This window comes from Piliocolobus tephrosceles, chromosome 13 (genome assembly GCF_002776525.5).
Source record: "Piliocolobus tephrosceles isolate RC106 chromosome 13, ASM277652v3, whole genome shotgun sequence".
NCBI classification, from domain to species: Eukaryota; Metazoa; Chordata; class Mammalia; order Primates; family Cercopithecidae; genus Piliocolobus; species Piliocolobus tephrosceles.
In genome coordinates, this window is record NC_045446.1 from 60,774,183 (window position 1) to 60,796,657 (window position 22,475).

General features: G+C 37.3%; 1 protein-coding gene and 1 pseudogene across 1 annotated transcript; both read right to left on the reverse strand.

Annotated features, from left to right (window-relative positions):
• Nucleotides 1-2,062: 2,062 nt before the first annotated feature.
• LOC111540731 (olfactory receptor 51G2-like) lies at nucleotides 2,063-3,004 on the reverse strand. Its single transcript, XM_023209166.1, has one exon. The coding sequence runs from the start codon at nucleotides 3,002-3,004 to the stop codon at nucleotides 2,063-2,065; it is 942 nt and encodes a 313-aa protein (XP_023064934.1).
• A 17,942-nt stretch (nucleotides 3,005-20,946) lies between these two features.
• Nucleotides 20,947-21,892, reverse strand: LOC111540725 (annotated as a pseudogene).
• Nucleotides 21,893-22,475: the final 583 nt, after the last annotated feature.

The following is a 22,475-nucleotide window of genomic DNA, read 5'->3' on the forward strand; positions in this document are numbered from 1 at the left end:
AAACATTATAGAAATTAAAAATCCAAAGGAATACTATAAAAATCGTATGAGACTTAGATAAGATGGAGAAATTCCTAGAAAGATGCTAGCTACTGAAACTGACTTCAGTAAGTAGAAATTCTGAATGAACCTGTACAAATAAAGATATTGAATTAGTAATTTCAAAACAAAAATTACCAAAGTAGATGAGTTTAGATTTGGATTATAATCCAAGGTATAAAATAAACACCTGGAAGTCATTATTAATATAAATAAATGATTGAGTTAGAAAAAAGGGAAAAATCTCTCACACAATAATTTCAAGTAGATAATCTGTCCTTATGGTTTCCCACTCTTTCAGTGTAGGCTTTGCAAAGTGACTTCCTTTAAAAAATTACAGTATGGAAAAAGAGACTTTTAAAAAGAAAAAAGGTTAACTTGACAGTGGAGAAACACGACAAATACTACCCCATTCACATGAATAAAGTCATCATCAACAGTGATGTCAAGTTGCTAATATACATTATTGATATGATGCAATAAAAATGATATCATTCCTCTGTGGTCTTATAACTTACTCTAATAATGAGAAAAGCATCAGAAAAATCCCGATAGAGGAACATTTTACAAACTGCCTATTAGTGGTCTTCAAAAATGCCAAGGTAATTGAAGACAATGAAAGAAGACTGAGAAACTTTTACAGTTAAGTGTAGTCTAAAAACACAAGATGGCTAATGTAATGTTATATCCTGGGTTGGATCTTGGAGTACAAGAAGAATATTTGGAGAAAAACTAAAAAAAGAATTCTGAATAATATTCAACTGTGGTTAATAAATTATCATTGTTGATTCACCAATTGTGAAAAGAATACTCTACTAATATAAGATGGTAATAATAGGAGAAATTGAGTGCAGGATGTTAGAGAACTCTGTACCACATTTAAATTTTTCAATAAATTTAAAATAACTGAAAATAAGGTCGCTTTAAAAGAAAAGCATGGTTAATAATGCAAAGGAAAATGGAAGTTTAATCAAGATGTGAATGTTGAATTTAGTAACAAGTAGAGCACTAGAACCATCATAAGCTGCAAATCAGTGGAATCATGAAGATGAAAATCAGACCACAGCAGATTCAGGTTTCAGTGGGAGGTGACGAAGTTGAACTAATGAGTATATACAATTTTTTGAGGATACTTTCTTCTGCTATATAAATTAAAAACAGATATTTCAGTTGATCATTTTAATTGAAAACAAAGTCTTCTTAGTATAATATCTCAAAATTTTCTAGTAATTAAAATCTGTATCTACATGAATCTCATAATTAAAGATGAAGAATATAATCACCAAAAAATATGTTAAGCATTTCAGTGCAGAATGCCATTGGGAACACAGAAAAGGATGATCAGGACAGTGTATGTACGGGAACATGGGAAATAAACTGTATTCCTTCTTGCTCAGCTTATAAGGAACACATTTTAAGATGTAGAATGACTTGAGATTGCCATAAATAATTGAGAAATGTACTGAAAACCCAGGTAGAAAAAATGGACAATAGTCTGGATCTCATAGTTTGTCTACTCCTCATAGAAAGCCCTCTGTAGATTCCTACATAGAAAATCATCACTGTTTCTGCTTTATTCCAATTGGTCCAATTAATTTGCTCCAACTTTTCTTTCTTCTACACTTCTAAAAGTCTGCTAAGTTTTATTCATTCATCATCCCTTTTTGATACGAGGTTCGCCAGCTGGAAATATTTTTTTTCCCCGTACAGGAGATCAAAACTTGTATTTAAAAATGTTTTGTATTAGGTTAAAAAGTCTAGGAAAACTTTTGAAACCTAAATCTTTCTCAGATATATTGAGGGCCTTCACAGTGTATAATGAATAACTTCACCATAAAATATAACTACACCTTTATTCTCTATATTGAAAATATACAGATTTACAATTATTGAGGTTTAGGTCCAGTATCTTAAAGTCAAAATATCATTGGTAATATGTGAATTCTAAATTCCACATTATATGAAATCTTCTCACAAATATAAGGGGAATGGAGGGAAAGATATGTTTCAGAATCTCTGTCATCTACGCTTCATGTTTCTTGAATTTCTTGAGGATTCTGTCACGAATCTGCTTGGTCTTAACACTGTAGACAATGGGGTTCATGAGAGGTGGAACCAGCAAGTAGACATTGGCCATCAGCACATGGACAATTGGGGAAGCATTCTGTCCATAGCGATGGATCATAGATAGCCCAATCATTGGTGTATAGAAGGTGAGTACAGCACAGATGTGGGAAATGCAAGTATTGAGGGCTCTCACTCTCTCTGCCTTGGAGGCTATACTCAACACTGTGCCCAGGATGAGGACATAGGATAGGAGGAGAAGCACTGAATCAAGTCCCATGGAACAGATGACCACCATGAGGCCATAGATGCTGCTGACTTGACGGTTGGACACAGTTGTCTTTATGAGGTCCTGGTGCAGGCAGAAAGGGTAGGACAGAATATTGACATCATGATATTGAAGCTTCTTCAAGAGGAAGGAAGCTGGAAAGACCAGAGCCAAGGCCCTTCCAGCAATTGCCAACCCAATCCCAATGATTACATCATTGGTTAGGATGGCTGCATAGCGCAATGGTTCTCGGATTGCTATAAAGCGGTCAAAGGCCATAGCCAAGAGTACAGCTGACTCAGTAATTGAGAAAACATGAATGCAGTACATTTGGACCAGACAAGCATTGAAGGAGATCTCCTGCACATGGAACCAGAAGACACTGAACATGGTAGGCAAGGTAGTGGTAGATAGGCCCAGGTCAGTGAATGCCAGCATTGACAGAAAGTAATACATTGGTTGATGGAGGGAAGACTCGGTTCTGATAATGAAGAGGATGGTAATGTTCCCGGCAATTGAGGTGGCATAAATCAAGAAGATGGGGAGGGAAATCAAGTCATATCTGCTTTCAAGGCCTGAGAAGCCCATTAGGAGGAAGCGAGGGTATAAGGCAGAACTATTGAAGACAGACATTGTGCTAATGGATGAACCTAGAGTCTAGGTGAGGAAACAAGAATATGGAAAATTAGGGTAAAAGTCAAAATTGTAACAAGAAGCAATACTTTAATTTATGCTGCTGTGTGTTTAATGGTTTTGATCATGTCTGTGTTCATTATATTTCATTACCCCACCTGTTATTTATTATTTTACAGATTAGTTTTCTTCACTGTGCATTTATTGAGGTTTTTTGTTTGTTTGTTTGTTTGGTCTCTCTCTGTCGCCAGGCTAGAGTGCAGTGATGCACTCTTGGCTCACTGCCACCTCCGCCTCCCGGGTTCAAGTGATTCTCCTGCCTTAGCCTCCCGAGTAGCTGGGACTACAGACGTGTGCCACCACGCCTAGCTAATTTTTATATTTTTAGTAAAGACAAGGTTTCACCATGTTGGCCAGGATGGTCTCAATCTCTTGACTTCGTGATCCCCCCCACCTCAGCCTCCCATAGTGCTGGGATTACAAGATCATTTTTTTTAGAGATGGGATCTCACTATGTTACCCAGGCTATCATCAGACTCCTATTCTCAAGCAATCCTCCCAACTCAGCCTTCTGAGTAGCTGGAACTACAGGTGCACGCCACTGAAACTGAGAACATACTTTATTAAAGGAAATCTGGTAGTGTTAAAAAATAGAGAAATATGTAAGAAATGACATCAACTATGTACAAACTAGTGGACAGATAAGTTAAAATTAAGAGTTAAACATTTTGAAGTTGATATTAAAAAAAAAAAAGAAAAAAAAACACATGATTTAAAACACAGAAGAGACAACTAACCCCATCCAGGCAGGTCAGGGAAGATGTATTGAAGGAGATTCTTAAATTAGGTCTCAAATGACAAATACTAGGGGGATAGTATAAAAGAGCCGTGATGTACATCCTGTACTAATTAAAATCCATGTAAATACAGTAAGATATTAGAGAGTATTGCAAATGTAAGTCACTACAATTGAGTAAAGCTATAGGATAGATGGCTCTTCATATGGTTCTTGAAGCTAAGGTTAAAAAGAAGTGAATCTGAATTTCTGAAAGAACTTGTGTGTAAATATGAAAGCATGGATATAATCTTAGAGGACACAATGTGCTCATTGTAACAATAAACAACATGACCAGATTTATAATATATCTATGTCAAAATACAATCAATGTTATGAGTGGTCTAAAGGCTGACAAGAGAGAAGGCAAGGAAACCTGTTAGGAGACTATTGTAGTCATTAAAAGAAGTGGATGAAAGTGAAATCTAACCGCGGGTATTATGAGGAATGAATAGTACATGGGAAGAAAAAAATAACGTCTGTAACGTAGATCATCATATGCTAAGAGTGAGAAAAAGAAAGAAATCCAGAATAGATTTATTTATTTGATAATCTTTTTCCTGTCATTTATTAAAACAAACAAAAGACCTGCCTAGAGATTTAGTGAAACCAGTGGGCCAGATAATTCCTGTTTGGTTATGATAAATTTGAGGTGTGTGGAAGAGATAGTGATATATTTTCTATAAAAACAAAGAACACGGCCGGGCGCGGTGGCTCAAGCCTGTAATCCCAGCACTTTGGGAGGCCGAGACGGGCGGATCACGAGGTCAGGAGATCGAGACCATCCTGGCTAACACGGTGAAACCGAAACCCCGTCTCTACTAAAAAATACAAAAAACTAGCCGGGCGATGTAGCGGGCGCCTGTAGTCCCAGCTACTCGGGAGGCTGAGGCAGGAGAATGGCTTAAACCCGGGAGGCGGAGCTTGCAGTCAGCTGAGATCCGGCCACTACACTCCTACACTCCAGCCTGGGCAGCAGAGCGAGACTCTGTCTCAAAAAAAAAAAAAAAAAACAAAAAACAAAAAACAAAAAACAAAGAACACAATGCCAAATTATAGAAAGAAAATAAAAGATTTATGTTCTCAGGGCTCAGTTACCACAATACATCAGATGAGCTGTAGGAAACAGACAGATATCACCATGAACTGGAGAAGATAGGTGTTACAGCAAAAGCCCTAGAAACCTGTTACTTAACATCATAATGGCCACCTGATTCCAGTTATTCTGGGTGCAAAACATCAAGAAAATGTTTATTTAGCATACTTTATTTCCAAGTTTTTCCAAAATTTACATGGTTCATTTTCCAACCTACCCTTCTCCACAAATATAATCACAGTTCATTTTTTCCCCTAATAGACATAATTAATTATAAAATAACAAATTCTGTATCATTCTACAGAGACGACAAATATTGTGCAATCTGGTACCCTTTTCCTTACTTTTTATGAGCAGGTACAAAATGAAGAATAGAGGAGAATTATTTTATGCATTCCCATCCTACATTTAGTGATTTATATACTATACTAGTTATAGAAAATGATCTTTATACACCTCCTTCACTTTCCCAGCTTTTTATGTTATAAACTTCTGGTCTGCTTCATTATTGAACACTATCTCATCACTTTGGCACTCTCACATAATTATGCTTTCTTTCTTGATACCCACCATCAAATCTTTCAGCAGTCTTCAGCATCTCTGTCCTGCCTAGGCACACCAGGTCTTCCCTCTTAAATAACTCTCCCCCACTTCTTTTTATGAAAGTGTCTGGCTTAGGGTAGTCATAATCTCACTTCCCTGATAGATGTAGACACAGGCACCCAACTCTCAGTAGCTACCTCTCTAGATTCAGAGAAAGTCAGCTGACAGTTATTATTTACTACCTCTTTGGAAAGGTTACTAAACCCCTTTGAGTATAAACAAACTGGCAATTGTATTACTTTACATACTTTATATAATACTTAAGAGATTCAAGCAAACGTATGTAAAGTGCCTGGAACAATATCTAAGATTTAGGAGATACTTTGGACTTAAATGAAGCAAATTGTTAATTAAGATGCTGAAGTAGCCATGCTCTTAAGTATATCAGCCAAACACAGCAGTGACACAAAAGCAGGTGCTGTCTGGAGTACCCAAGTTATCACATGTAAAGATGTTACCTCCCATGGCTTCTCTTAAGAATTATCTTGTACAGACTAGTAGACAGAGAGCTAAAATTAAAATTTCCTTTTTCCCTCTTAATATTGTTAAGTGTGTATGCTATATGTAACACAAAATAGAGGAGGCACACAAATCATCAACTTTATGATCATCAACTTCAGTTTTAACATTACAGGGTTTAGTTAATATCAGGTAGTAATATTTTGAGAAAACAGATATTTCAATACATGGGTTTCCACTATAGGTGCTATCTGTGCCTAGAAGTGAATTTGCAATGGTAATTCCTTCCCAGAGCTCTTCTGAGCAACTTTCGAAGGGACTAGTCTGATTCCTTTGGAGGAAGGTAAATCTGTACCTCTGACCTATTCTAGAACAGTTATTTCACATGAGTAGAAGTCATTCCTACTTTTTGACCTTTACTTACACTTCCTAGATTCCTCAAATATATAATGTAGTAATCTCTTACCCATTTTTCTCACCTCAAAACCTTCCTGCAGGCACACCTGAGCCCTCAAGTGCAGACGCCTCACCCTACTGCAGGTTGGCTGGGTTTCCAGTCTGTCAAGCTTAGAGACTGCCTGGAGGTTAAGAAAGCCACTGAAGATGGGCATAGAAGAATAATAAAATACACAGTGTATCCTAAGGCAGGTAGTTCTTCAAGGAAGCATAGATGTCCTGAGTAAGGCATCAGTCTCTTCCTCAGTAACTCCAGAGCCAAGATAAAGCTTTTTTGCCTTTGATATTCTTGACTTTATCCAGCTGGGTGTTTTATCAGCACTACTTGCTTTAACTACTCTGGCCTGTTTGCCCATCTTCATTAGCCCGTTCCCCCAGGACCACTCTTTTTTTTTTTTCATTACAACCTCTAGGGGGAATAACTAACATCAGTGCTGAAAGAGCTATTTCTCCTGCTTGAGGACAAGAGATGATCATGCCAACTTCCCAATCCAGAAGTCCAGATTAGGAAGTAATTGAGAAGTATTCTGAGGATCATGTGATAAAGATGAAAAACAATGGGCTTAGTCAGTCAGAATGATGTATAAAAAAGTTTGTGCTCTAAGTAACCAGATACGCATTTACTAGCCCTTGTATGCTGAGAAAATTATTCTGTATTTAGGCCACATTTTTTACAACCATACACTAGGACATACCTTGTTGAACTGTTACAAAAAATATAAAATCATGTGTGTAAAGTAGAAATTCATCACTCAAAAGTCATGCTTATTATAGCACTTGTAAATTATAAAGGCGTATGGGACCCACATGTGGTTGGTCCATAATACTCAATTCTTTTACCAGCCACCGGACAGAAGGGTAAACATTCTACCATCATCATCCTGCAACAACTGCTACTTGCACTGACCCACAAATCTGCCTCTGAGCATTCAATGAAAGAAAAGATGAAGATGTGATATGATACAAAAGGTTACACTCCCATATTATCACTATCTAGCAAAGACATAAATCCCTGCAAAGTATTATTGTAAAGGATGTGTAATTCACAAATTACACAGGTAATAGAGATGATCATGGAGAACAGGTTTGGCAAACCTCCTTCAATTTAGATGAAAATCCAACATTTTACTTGTCCTCTTTCTCAATTGCACTTCACGTTTGCCACTAAAAAATGTATCTCGGTTATGCCATTGATGTTTCTTGATGCGTTTTTTTCTGATTTTTTTAAAACTCATGATGTAATTAATCAATATGTTTCTAACCACAATATAAACTACCTCTAAGGTCCATCATTTTTGTTTCCATTTTCTTCAGTGCCAGATCAATTCAAGTCATTTCCAATAAAATCTTGATTCAGGAGAAAACGACTTTATGGTGGTTTTTAGGGATACTACAGCTACCTCATACAACATATTTTCTTATCAGTCTATCAAATTTGACTTTTCTAGCATTTTATGTTATGGCATTTTCCTTGTCAAAATCTTTAATGTTTTCACACACTTTTATTGGATTTTTCTAATATTTACAATAGACCACTATTATAATAGAATTAATGGCCGAAACACCAAACACACATCAATCAATTATGTTTGGAGGAAACGTCACATAGTCATTCCACTGTGTGTGAATGTAAGTAGGCCCCATTAACATCTAACATTTTACAGAAATCAAGCATATACTATATTACAGAAACTTGTGTAATATAGTTTAACCCAGTCTTTTCAAACATATTTTTTACAGACAGCATTTATTAACATCTGAAATTTGTGTTCTGCAGAGCTCAATTTGGAAATGAATTTCTGGAAAATGACGGATTTAAGGCAGTGATTTTTAACAAGAAAGATTTTGCCTCAAAGGGGTGTTTGAAAATGTCTGGGGTCATTTTCAGTTGTAGTAATTGGGAAAGTGTTACTGGCATGTCATGTGTACTTACCTACAATACTTCTAAACAATCTACAATGTGCAGGACAGTGACTCACAACAGAGACTCATCCAGTCCCACGGCAATAGTGTCAATGTTGAAAAATCCTGTTTTAAGGAGAGAAAAACAAAACTACACTAAAAATTGAAATTCTATGTTTAAATCTATGGGTAGTATGAAGGCCAAGCACATCAACTCTAGACCAATTACAGTAAAGAACACTGTAAATTCAGAGGTTCTTTACCTTTGAATTCTGATTCTGGCACTTAACTGCCTGTGTGACTAAGAAAACTACTTAGGTCTTTTCACCTCTTTTTCTTCATTTATGAAATGAGTTTCATCATAATTTTAAGTAATAGAATTTTTGTAAATATTGTGTGTGTTAATAAATGTATAGCATTTAGAATGTATTTAATAATCAATAACAGATAATCAAAAATTGATTCCCTTTTCCTTTAATACAGGGTTGTTTTAAAATTAGTTATTATTAGTATTCTGTGGGTGTGCCAATTCTGTGACCCCATATTTTGAATCCTGAACGGAAACTTCTCTCAAAGACATTGACAACTATTTTAAAGGGTACATCAAATTTTATAGTCATTAATTAATTCAATCATAAGATTACTTTCTCTGTATCCAAACTCATTAGTATCAATGAGCCTTTAACCATGACTTGGATTTCCATGCATATATCTTTTAAGAAAGCAAACATTTTTGGAAATGTGTGTCTAAGTTACATGTCACACATTAATTTAATATGTGGGCATTCTGAAATATGCATTTTATCAAATAAACTTGAGTTTTGAGATTTAGCTCTCTTGGCTTTGAAAAGGTAAAACAACTACAAGAAAATATGAACAAGAAAAGCCATTGGCAATCTATCTAATAATATCTTGCACCTTATTTTCACCTCCATCGAGTTGAATACGACTTAGTTTAAATGGTAATTTCCTCTTTCTTCTTGAAGATTAATCACTGATTCCATATTCCTAGTGTATCAGGATAACACGATTCTCCCAAATCTCATTCAATCCCATTTTTATCAGTTTCTATTATATAATTATATTAATGGATCTCTTAGTAAAACTTTTATAAACCTTGTTGACTAAGCTGATGAGAAAACGAATAACTATATGTAATATTTAAGAGTAAGATTTCTTTATCAATAAAAATGATTTAAGCATATTAAAATGGATACATCGAGGTATTTCTTTTTTAGATTTTAATGTCATCCACACTTTTAAAATATCTTGTTATTAATTCATAGTAAAAGAAAGAGTAAGCTAATGTTTGTGTGTGTTTGTGTGTGTGTGTGTGTGTGTGTGTGTGTGTGTGTGTGTGTGATCTGAGAAGCTCTTGTGTGTTCACAGAAAGACAACATCATCATTGAGCCCAATGCAGAGTTCATGTGGAGGATGCATGCAAGTTGACATGTTAATGGAGAGCAGCATGGTTTAAGATGTGCAAGTCTAATTACTAGTTGGAAATTGTTTAAATTTTATATCCTAATATTGAACATTTCTTAAGGCATGCTCTTAATTATAGAAATGTACCATATATGTGAAACCACCTTTGCAAAAAATATACAGTGGGAACATTATGGCAGTGAAAGAGATCTGATTTAGCCAACCTCTATTTTGCCTTTATTCTTCAAACTTCCCTTAATTATTCCTGGGCTTGGGTCAAGCTAACTTTGGAAGACATTTATAGTTAAAATAATAATAGCCCTTCCCCAAAACTCAGCCTCCTTTGTAAAGTTAATGAGAGATCACTAGGCTAAGAGGATAGAGGAGCATGAATTCTGCTAAAGTGTAGACATAAACAATTGCCAGCCATTGTTCTGGAGGTCACAAGATTTACAACTTCCGACTTCCTTAATTACTCTTGCAGATAACATCAGTATTTTAAAACCTAGGATTGACCTTTTGAGATATCTTTTCAGACTTTTTGCATGTCTGATGACCAGTGGCTCCACCTACATGTGCCAATCACTCTTAGGGTCCTACCCAGAAATACTCAAGTTCATGAGGATCATTTCTCATACCCCTGTGATTGCACCCCCAACCAATCAGCAGCAGGCACCCACTATTTAGCCACCCCTCCTCTTCCTCCAAACTATCTTTGAAAAACCCTAGCCTCCAAATTCTTAGGGAGGCTGATTTGAATAATAATAAAACTCTGATCTTCTATTTAGCTGGCTTTCCATATGTAAAACTCTTTCTCCATTGCAATCCCCTGCTCAGATAGATCAGCTGTATCTGGGCAGCAGGCAAGAAGAGCCCATTAGATAGTTACATTCGCTGAATCTGTTTGTTTATTGAGACATAATATAGTCACAGGATTCAGTGCCATGAGTGCTAGAAACAGATTCTTTCCTGAAGGAGTCTTAGTTGAGCAAGATCAAGCCTTCACTCTAACCTTTTGCTAAAACAAGTGAGGTACCAAGAAAAAAAAATGAAAAAAAAAAAAAAACAGAAAATAATTGACACACAGACATGTTGTAAATTTCTAACGTGATAGAGTTTAATGAAAGAAGAGAACAATATTTAGGAAATAATGTACCACAAGTTTCCACCTGAAATTAGCATTCTGTGGATCATCAGGAATTTATGTCTTTCTTGAAATCTTTGTTTAAAAGTAATACAGACAGAAAACTCCAGGCCCAGATAGCATCTTTAATAAATCATTTGGGACATTTAACTAAAGAATAACAAAAAAATGCTCATATATTTCTAGAGACTGTAAAAAGAGGGATCACCTCTTAAGAACTTTTATGAAGCAAGCATAACCTGTATTTTACAACCACGTTAAAGCATTACAGAAAGTCATAGTTAACAACAATGCATTATATATTTCAGAGTGGCTGGAAGAGAGGACTTAAGTTGTTCCCAACACATACAAATACTCATTCAATGCATAACAGAATATCACATATACCTCATAAATATGTAAAATATTGTGTATCAACTAAAAAGGAAAATAAATATTAAAGATGAATACATCCCATAAAATTGACTACAAAGTATAAAATAAAGTATTACCAAATCTAAATCTAATCTGTGATTACACACACACACACACACACACACACACACATTTGATCCTATTGAATTTAATTCAGGCATTGAATACATAGAACATGCAAAAATCACATGATATAATTCATTATGTTAACACAAGAAGAATAAAATAATTTAATAATCTAGATTTATGATAAAAATGCTAAATTTAATACTGATAACACACAAATATATTGAATTAGAAATAGAAGTGTATTTCCTTGACCTTTTAAAAAGTACAATGAACATCAAACATTAAAGTTATTTTTCCCAGAGATCAGAAAGAAGAATGTACTCACTATACTCAGTTCTAAAATTTACTACAGGCTCAGTCAAGACAATTGGGTGAATAAAAGATATAAAAGACACTAAGATTAGAAGGAAATAAATAAAGCCTCATTATTACTCATAGACAATATTGTTGAACTGTATGCAAAATACTCTCACTATAAGTAATGAGAATCAATAAGGTAATTGATCAGGGTAGGTAGATATCTTTTTTATATCCAAAAAGCATATGCTTATATCCAAAAGCAAGTAGAAATTAAAATTTAAAGAATAATACTTATAATGGTGTCAAAAATACAGAGACATAAAAACCTAGTAAAAGAAGTACAAGACTTTCACACTTAAAATTTCAAATATTATTGAGAGAAACTTAAGACAAATTTTTTCAATCAAGGGATGTACCCTGTTGACAGATTAGAAGACTTCATATAATAAAAGTGGCTAATCACTTTAAATTAGTTTACAAATTGAGTTTAGAATTTTGTAGAAATTTAATACTTTATATAAAACTTAATATATAAACACAAATGCTGCATTAGTTCATTTTCATACTGTTATAAAGAACTACCCTAGACTGGGTAATTTACAAAGGAAAGAGTTTTAATTGACTCACAGTTTAATCATGGCAGGAAGCTAAGGGGAAGCAAGACACCTTCTTCACAAGGTGGCAGAAAGAAGAAGTGCTGAGCAAAGAAGAAAGAGCCCCTTATAAAACCATCAGATCTTGTGAGAACTCATTCACTGTCATGAGAACTACATGTGGCAAACTGCACTCATGATTCATTTACCTTCACCTGTTCTCTCCCTAGAGATGTGGGGATTATGGGGATTATAATTCAAGATGAGATTTGGGTGGGGACACAAAACCTAACAATATAATTCTGCTCCTGGCCCTTTGCAAATTTCATGTCATATTCACATTTTAAAGCCAATCATACCTTCCCAAGAGTCCCACAAAGTCTTAATTCATTCCAGCATTAACCCAAAAATTCAAGTCCAAAGTCTTATCTGAGTTTACAAGACAGGACCCTTCAACCTACGGGCCTATAAAATCAGAAGCAAGTTAGTTACTTCCTAGATAAAATGGGGGTGTAGGCATTGAGTAAATATATTCCTTACAAATGGGATAAATTGGCCAAAATAAAGGGGCTTACAGGCCCCATGCAAGTCTCAAATCCAACGGGGCAGTCATTAAACCTTAAAGTTTCAAAATGATCACCTTTGACTCCATGTCTTATATCCAGGTCATGTTGATGCAAAAGGTGTGCTCCTATGGTTTTGGGAAGCTCTGCCCCTGTGGCTTTGCAGGGTACAGCCCACTTCCTGGCTGCTTTCATGGGCAGCTTTTGAGTGTCTGTGGATTTTCTAGGTGCATAATGAAAGCTGTTGTTGGATCTACCAATCTGGGGGTCTGGAGGATGGTGGCCCTTTTCTCAAAACTGCACTAGGCAGTATCCCAGTGGGGACCCTATGTTGGGGCTCTGACCCCACATTTCTCTTCTGCACTGCCCTAGGAGAGGTTCTCCATGAGGGCTCCACCCCTGTGGCAATATTCTGCCTGAGCATCCAGCCATTTCTATACATTTTCTGAAATCGAGGCAGAGGTTTCCAAACCTCAATTATTGACTTCTCTGAATGCACAGGCTCAACACCATGTGGAAGCCATCAAGGCTTGAGGCTTGTGCCCTCTGAAGCAATAGCACAAGTGGTACCTTGGCCCCTTTTAGTCATGGCTGAAGCTGAAGCTTCTGGGACACATGGTACCATGTCCCAAGGCTACACAGAGCAGCGGGTGTCCTGGGACTGGTCCATGAAACCGTTTTTTCCTTTTAGGCCTCTGGGCTTGTGATGGGAGGGGCTGACATGAAGGTCTCTGACATGCTGTGGAGACATTTTCCCCATTGTCTTGGTGATTAACATTTGGCTCCTCATTACCAGTGCAAATTTCTGCAGCAGCTTGAATTTCTCCCCAGAAAATGAGTTTTTCTCTTCTATTACATCATCAGGCTGAAAATTTCCCAAACTTTTATTTTCTGCTTCCTCTTGAACACTTCGCCACTTAGAGATTTCTTCTGCCAGATACCTTAAATTATCTCCCTCAAGTTGAAAGTTCCACAGATCTGTAGTGCCAGGGGAAAATGTCACCAGTCTCTTGGCTAACACATGGCAAGAGTAAAGACACCTTTACTTCAGTTCCCAACAAATTCCTCATCTCCATCTGAGATCACCTCAGCCTGGACTTCATTGTCCATATCACTATCAGTATTTTCATCAAAGCCATTCAACAAGCCTCTAGGAAGTTCCAAACTTTCCCACATCTTCCTATCTTCTAAGCCCTCCAAGTCTCCAGGAAGACACATTTTTTTTCTGTGTTCTTCTAAATCCTCCAAACTGTTCCTACCTCTACCTGTTACACAGTTCCAAAGCCGCTTCCACATTTTCAAGTATCCTTATAGCAGCACTCCACTCCTGGTACCAATTTACTGTGTTAGTTCATTTTCATTCTGCTATAAAGAACTGCCTGAGACTGGTTAAGTTATAAAGGAAAGAGGTTTAATTGGCTAACAGTTCAGCATGGCTAGGGAGGCCTCAGCAAACTTACAATCATGTCAGAAGGGGAAGGGGAAGAAAGGCACCTTCTTCACAAGGTAGCAGGAAGGAGAAGTGCCAAGCAAACGGTAAGGAGTTTCTTATAAAAACATCAGATCTTGTGGGAACTCACTCACTATCACAAGAACTGCATGGGGGAAACAGCACCCATGATTCAATTACCTCCACCTGGTCTCTCCCTTGACATGTGATGATTATGAGGATAATGCGAATCACAATTCAAGTTGAGATTTGAGTGGGGACAAAAAGCCTAACCATATCAAATACCAACATAGTTAAGGGCATTTGAAGAAGTAGCCCTCACACTACCTTATAACAAAACCTAATGTAAAATCATAATTAACAACAGTCATGGATTAGTGCAAATGATAGAAAATTATGTCCAATGGAACAGAAGAGAAATACCAGAAATAGACCCAAATATATACATTTACACCATATGACAATAGAAGCACTATGGTACAAGGGATGAATAATGCTTTATTCAATAAATGGTTGAAAACCAAAATGAGTCACTGAGGCATAAGTCTCAATCATTAAGGTTTATTAGGCCAGCTTTAGGGTGCTTCTTGGAAAAACAAAAGTCACCGACACATCTGTGGCTATTTCCACAAAGGTTTTCCGGAAGTTGTGTGTTTATACATTTCCTCAAAAGGGGGAAGGGAGAGGCATGTAGGTTGGGCAGTAGGGGAAATAGTTACATTCCTGAGACTTTAGTTAGTGTTCAGTAAATCTACATTTTACCTAAGATAAGGTGAATGTCTGAAGTGAGAAAGGGAACAAAGGAAGACTCAATTATGTAGTCTGTCTCTGGGTAGGTGAAGAAAATGAATCCTGACTTTTTTCTGCACCTGGGAAGATAAACTTGTAAGCAACATAATCGGTGTGGAGTTTTAGGAGCTAGACCTAGATTGTGGACCTAAAGTTACAATTAGCCCGTCATTGTTTATGGGAGGCAAGCAAAGAATTTACTTATGAATGATCTGTGGGTAGCCCTTCCCAGATGCCTGAGGCCATTTACCTTTCCAATCTGGCTGATATACAATGTTAGTAGCAGTTATTCATGTGGAAGAGAGTGTTGCAATGATTCAGCTTCAGGACTTAGTCTTCACTTCTGCACAAGTTTGGGGAGGTCCTTCAATTTTTATTTTCTTTTACACAGTTCTGATTGAACTATGTATCCGTATCAAAAAAATATACCTTGACCTTACCTCATCATTCATAAAAAAAATTTTTACATGTGTTGTATTTAGAAATATCAAAAGGAAAGCCTTACAACTTTCAAAAATTACACAGAAGAATATCATTTATAATATCAGTAAATGTGTCAGTTGTTTATTTATTGTCCCAGTTTCAAATATAGACTTCATTGCTTACTCGGCAACAATGGAACTGGGCTCGATGGACAATTTTTCCTTCACAGATGCATGATGTTAAACTCGGCCAGCAGAGGGTGCTGCAGGGACGCTTGTAGGAGAAATTCTTGCGTACTTCTCTGATTATTGTCACTTCTACAGTGCAAAAACCAGAGGCATGTATGAGAAATATTTAGTAATACTCACCCTATCAAATTCCAACAATACCCATATGACTAGACTCACTGAATCTTGCAGTTACCCTAGGGGCTGGCTTCCCAGATGTAACCTATTTGGACCCTGAAACAGTATTTCCAGCTTGTCAGTCCAAACTGATTTGCTGCCCACCCGTACTTCAAAGAGGGATTATCATTTGCTTGCCAATGCCAGCTATAGTTTCCTCCCTACAAGCCTCAGCCAACCTGATGCTTCCTTCTACTCAGTCCTGAAAAGGAATCTTAGTCTATCAGCCTTGGTTCACCTATACCTCACAGAGGTGTCTTTCTTGACACATGAAATGTAATGACCTTTTCTGGCATCCAGTATGCTAAGACTATTCATTTTCAAATGAAGTTTCTACCTCAGGCTTGGGAGTACCTTCCCCATTTTCCAAGTTTGTTTTTTCTTTCAATATTCTCCCTTAGCTCCAGGGTATTACTCAAAATTGTCTTTACCTTCTTTAAAGTTGATTTCCTTACAAAATTAGTATTTGCACTTACAAACCCTATTCAAATTACTGTGTGATTTATGTCTTCCGACTGGATCGTGAGTGACAGAATAGGCAAATATCTCCTTAAAATATATAAAAAGCACTAAACATAAATCAAATTTATACATTGGATTTAATTAAAATTAAGAACATTTCTAGTCATCAGACATACTATTAACAAAGTACAGGCCGGGCACGGTGGCTGTCGCCTCTAATCCCAGCACTTTGGGAGGCCGAGGTGCGCGGATCATGAGGTCAGGAGATCGAGATCATCCTGGCTAACATGGTGAAACCCCGTGTCTACCAAAAATACAAAAAAAAATTAGCTGGGTGTGGTGGCAGGTGCCTGCAGTCCCAGCTACTTGGGAGGCTGAGGCAGGAGAGTGGTGTGAACTCAGGAGGTGGAGCTTGCAGTGAGCTAAGATCGTACCACTGCACTCCAGTCTGGGCGACAGAGCAAGACTCTGTCTCAAAAAAAAAAAAAAAAAAAAAAAAGTACATAGGTTGTAGAAGATTGTTGTATACATACATCTCACAATGTCAACTTGAGTTACAGGGTTATTTTTAGTTCTCCGGGCTTATACACTGTGTTTGGTCTTCTGCTTGAAACTTAAGAGATTTAAAAACATGGCTATTTGCTCTTGAATTCTTACCCTATTTCATCTGCCTGCAAAAAAAAGGCATCCTTGAGAATTTTATTTTATCTTTCTTATATTATAGGTAGTTAGACAGGCAGGAGTTGGGCAGGAGAGGGCTCTACCACACCCACTACGAATGTTAGGCAATGGTTGGGCAATTATCACATTGCCTCTCTAAAAGTGATAAATTGGCAGCTTGCACCAGGGAGAGGCCATTTCCTGATGGTCCACACCTGTTGCACTAAACTGCTAATAGAATGCAGATGCCAAAAGGAAGCAACTTTCCAGACATGTGCATTAAGAGACAAAATGAAGGAGTATGACCTTCTGAGGGCACACTACCGAGAAAGGGAAGAAAGCCTCGGATGGGCATGCGTACAACTTCCTAAACACACTGGGCATGCTCACTTTCTAAGGGTGAGGAGGGCACTGTGCATGTGGGCAGCCCACTCCAAGGGAAGGATCACGGAAAAGGGGCCAGCCTGTAAACTCCTAGGATTGAGGTTAAACACAGCACTTATCCTTCAGTTTACCCACTTGGGTCTCTTCCACTTTTTTTTTTCCTCTTCTAAAGTATTTTTAAATAAACTTCCACTCCTGCTCAAAACTTGCCTTGATTTATCTCTCTGCCTTATGCCCCTCAGTCCATTTCTTTCTTCTGAGGAGGCAAGAATTGAGGTTGCTACAGACCCATACGGATTTGCCACTGGTAACTTGAATACCTTCTACCAGTAATATATTTGAAGTCATGAGACTTGGATATTAGCCAACCCTAACACCTATATGTCACAGGTTTTCTGAGAACTTATCATTTCAGGGTTCTCTGGGAAGCAGACTTTGAGGTAAAATTTAGTGTGCAGTTTGTTTAATAAGAGAATCCTGGGATAATCATCTTAAAAATAAAAAGGAATGAAAGTGGGTAGGACTGGGCAGAAGGAAAAGTTGAGCTGTAAATCAGGCCTGAAAGCAGTGAATATTTTCTTCCCTGGGCTGAAGGGGCCAGACCTTTCCAACTTTCTACCTTAGTCATTGAATGGGTCAGTGGATGACCTCAAGCAAGGCTCATTTCTCCAGCTGAGGCAATTCCTGAAAAAGTGAAAAAAAAATTGAGGGCTTTCCACTGGACTCACTGCTAGCAGCTGGGGCTACAAGTCTTTCATTGAAATGGGGCTGAAACTATATATCTTTGCCCATCATAGCCCATGTCAGAGCCCTTTTCTTTGTGGGAGGAAATGCAAAATGCTTTGGGTAAGTTTTAAGTCAGACTGAAGAATACTACTAACGCATACTCTTTCCAACCTCTTTGCTTTCTTCATGTTACCTTCTCTTTCTAGAATACCTTCCCAGTGATGTGTTGGTGTTTAACCACCTCCTCTCTAAGAAAAATTTTTAAAGCCCTGATATATAATGTTTACCAATTTCTGTGGTTTAAATATTTCCATCATAACCAATTTCAAATTACCTACATGACATTACAGAGCACAAAAACAGAACAAGATACACACAATTGTCTCTTTCGTGCCAGCTTCAGCACACCGCTTTATTTCCAACTGTGTTCAACTGCTCAAGAATGAATTGGACCCACAATGCACAGTGAAAGTGTTAACTACTCTAATTCTTGATTCCTACATCCTCAAGTAAAATTGACCACTTATTTTTATATATTTATTTATTTTTTGAGACGGAGTCTCGCTCTGTCGCCCAGGCTGGAGTGCAGTGGCGCGATCTCCGCTAACTGCAAGCTCCGCCGCCTCCCAAGTTCATGCCATTCTCCTGCCTCAGCCTCCCTAGAAGCTGGGACTACAGGTGCCTGCCACCACACCTGGCTAATTTTTTTGTATTTTTAATTGACCACTTACTAATATATCAATATTATAAAATGTACCTGTTCCAATAATATCATTGGTTACACTTAATTTTACTAATCTTTTATCTATGTATCTTCACTATTAAACATTCATTATTTAACATTAGCATTATGCAGTTGGCTGTTTATATATCCACAGTACTAACAGTAATAACTATAATAGTTATTTCAACTATTTAATGAGTTCTCATGATTGCTAGGGAAGACCAGCTGTATAGTGCTGTGATAAGGTAATAGACATGGCCCCATATTCAAAAAGTCTGCAATACAGCTGAAAATAAAGTGAATTTATATGAAATAACAAAATATCACCCATAAAAACATATGTATAGTTCTTTCTAGCAAAAAAGAAAGAAAAAGTAATGGGTTATCAAAAATAAATTGGTAAAAACACAATACAGATCCACACAGGCATGTAGAACAAGGGGTAAAAGTACTATTAAAAGATGAGGATTGAGATTGTGCACAGCTCTCAACCCATTCACAAATTAAGACATAAAATCCTGTCCCATACTATTAAATAGAGTCAACACAATTGCCCAGATGTTTAGACATGTACTGTCAGGCAATTCCTGTAACTGAGTACCCCATTTTCTTAAAAAATATATATATATATTTTACAATTTTTTCCCCTTTTTCCTCATCTCTTACTTTGCTCTTTAGGAATGCAATTACAACTTTTACATTCCTTTTTTTCCACTGGGCAAACCACCTGCAAGCACAACTTCCTTATATTACTCTATGTTTGCTTAGAAGTTCCATAGGCCAGCCAGTTGAGGGGGCTCACACCTGTAATCCCAGCACTTTGGGAGGCCGAGGTGGGCGGATCACCTGAGGTCAGGAGTTCGAGTCCAGCCTGGCCAACATGGTGAAACCCCGCCTCTACTAAAAATATAAAAATTGGCCGGGGATGGTGGCACACGCCTGTAATCCCAGCTACTCGGGAGGCTGGGGCAGCAGAATTGCTGAACCCAGGAGGCAAAGGTTACAGTGAGCAGAGATTGTGCCATTGAACTCCCACCTGGGTGACAGAGCAAGACTCAGTCTCAAAAGAAAAAAAAGGAAAGAAAAAGAAATTCCATAGACCAAGTCTTAAAACAAACCAAGCACCCTACCAAATTCTCCCCGACTGGCCAGACCACTGGATGACCCACCGGACAACTCAAGATAAACATTCATGAGCAAGCCGTATAGACCCCACAAGTCTATGTGCCTTCTGCATGGCTGGAATACCAAAATTTATCTTATTAAAACCCTGCTTTCTGCCCAGAATGCTGAAGTGTCAAATCTGGCCCTGACTCATCACTAAGCTCTGGAATAGTAACTTTCTTCTTACCATCTTCATTCTTGTTATTTGATTTTGCAAGTGGCAAGCGACTGAAGCTATATTTGGTAACACTCCCATGTATCTAACTCAGTATTTGCTGGCAAATTGAGGAAGCTGATAGATCTAGAATAGCAATGAGAGAAAGGACACATCACTAAGTGATGAGATTAGAACTTGTACATAGCAAACAGCCACAACAGCAGTTCAAAATATTGTCAGGAACTCAAGTTCCAAACTTGCCCTAAGAACTCAAATTTTTTTATAAGCAGTTATGATATTGTAGCATGAGAAACAAAATATGGACAACAGTATTAGTAAAAGAGATAGAGATTGATTTCTGAGTTTTAGATAATTAATATGAGAAACAATATAAACACAGTTATATTTAGGAAGAAAAGATACGCTATTATTATCATTAACAACAATCACAACTTAATAACATTAATAATTTTGTATAGTTTTCAAAAAACTTGACTTAGCACATACATTTTCTATTATGTCTTGTAATGATCTGGGGACAACATGAGGCCATGGTTGTCACAATTTGTCCAAAAAAATCCTGAGTTTCAAATTGGTTAAAGATTAACTGAAATTACATGTATAAGAAGTAAAAGAATTAGGATATTAGTCAGAGGAGCAATGCCCAGATATTTTACTTTTCATATACTAAAATAGCTTCCATGAGATTTTCAGTGAAAAAGTTGGAGGATAGAGGTTACTTAAAACCTCCTCCTTAGGACAAATTTGCAGAGAATTCCTAAATGAATCTGCTTTGTTCTGACACTATAGACAATAGGGTTAAGGACTGGTGGAAGAAGAAGGTAAATGTCTGCCATGAGGACGTGGACTATGGGAGACGGATGCTTCCCAAAGCGATGGACCATTGACACCCCAATAACTGGCACAAAGAAGATGAGCACCACACAGATATGGGATACACATGTGTTGAGTGCCTTTAGCTGCTCTTCCCGAGATGCAATACCCAGCACAGTATCAAGAATCAGAACATAAGAAAGAAGTATGAAGACTGAATCCACACTTAGTGTGGCAATGACTACACAAAGCCCATAAATGCTATTGATCCTGGCATCTGTACAGGATAATCTCAAAACATCCTGGTGCAAACAGAACGCATGAGAGAGGGCATTGCCATGGCAGTATTGATAGTGTCTCAGTAGCAAAGGTGTGGGAAGTACAACTCCCAAGCTTCACAGCAGACAGGCCAAACCAATTTTGCCAATTACTCTTGGTGAGGATGGTGGGGTAATGCAGTGGATGGCAGATAGCAACAAAACGGTCAAAGTCCATGGCCAGCAACACTGAGGACTCCAGGAATGTGAAAGTGTGGATGAAGAACAGCTGAGCATAGCAAGCACCTGCCTGAATCTCTGGAGAATCCAATCATAACACAGTAAGCATGGTGATAAGTGTAGACAGGGACATCCCCAGGTCATTCCCTGCCAAGATGGAAATAAAGTAATACATGGGCTGATGGAGTGAGGATCCTGTCCAAATGACAGAGAGGATGGTAACATTACCCATAAATGCTACCAAATATGCAAGACAGAAGAGGATGGAGAGCCAAGAATGAGCATACTCCAGTCCAGAAAAACCCCTCAAGATAAATATGGGCTCCATAGCATCACTGTTATTCCAGTCTATCATAGTGATCTTGAGTAACTCAGCAAATAGTGAGGAATGGTTCATGTTTTTCTTCCTGATCCCTCAAAGTTATCTCTTTTGAGTACAAACAATGGAATCAGGACAAAAATATGTCTTTCCTCTAACCTCACAGAGGAAGAAAGGTGGTATCTCTTGTTGGCCCCATGTAAAAAATATTTCCTATTACTAAGGAGCACCAAATTCTGGAACAAAAATGTGGACTACACAAATATAGTCATCTTTGGCAAGAAATTTGTTGGATTTGCATCGAAGACACTAAAGAATTTAAACAACGTGAGAACAGAGAAAAAAACTTTACTAATTATTATAAAGATTAAAATAGAGAAAAGTCAGAGTGAATGTCGATGGATTTGTGTGAGCTTCTGGCCAATGTTCTTGAGTTAATCAGTTATTGCTTCTAGGCTATCTTTTCAGTCATGACAATTGAATTGATCCCATGGGCTCAACATAATTTCTATTCAGATATATTTTTATTTAAAGACTTATAATATTTAAACATTTTAAATACTTAATATTTTAATAATACAAGATAAATACCCCATATATGAAAAGAGAGCATGAACAT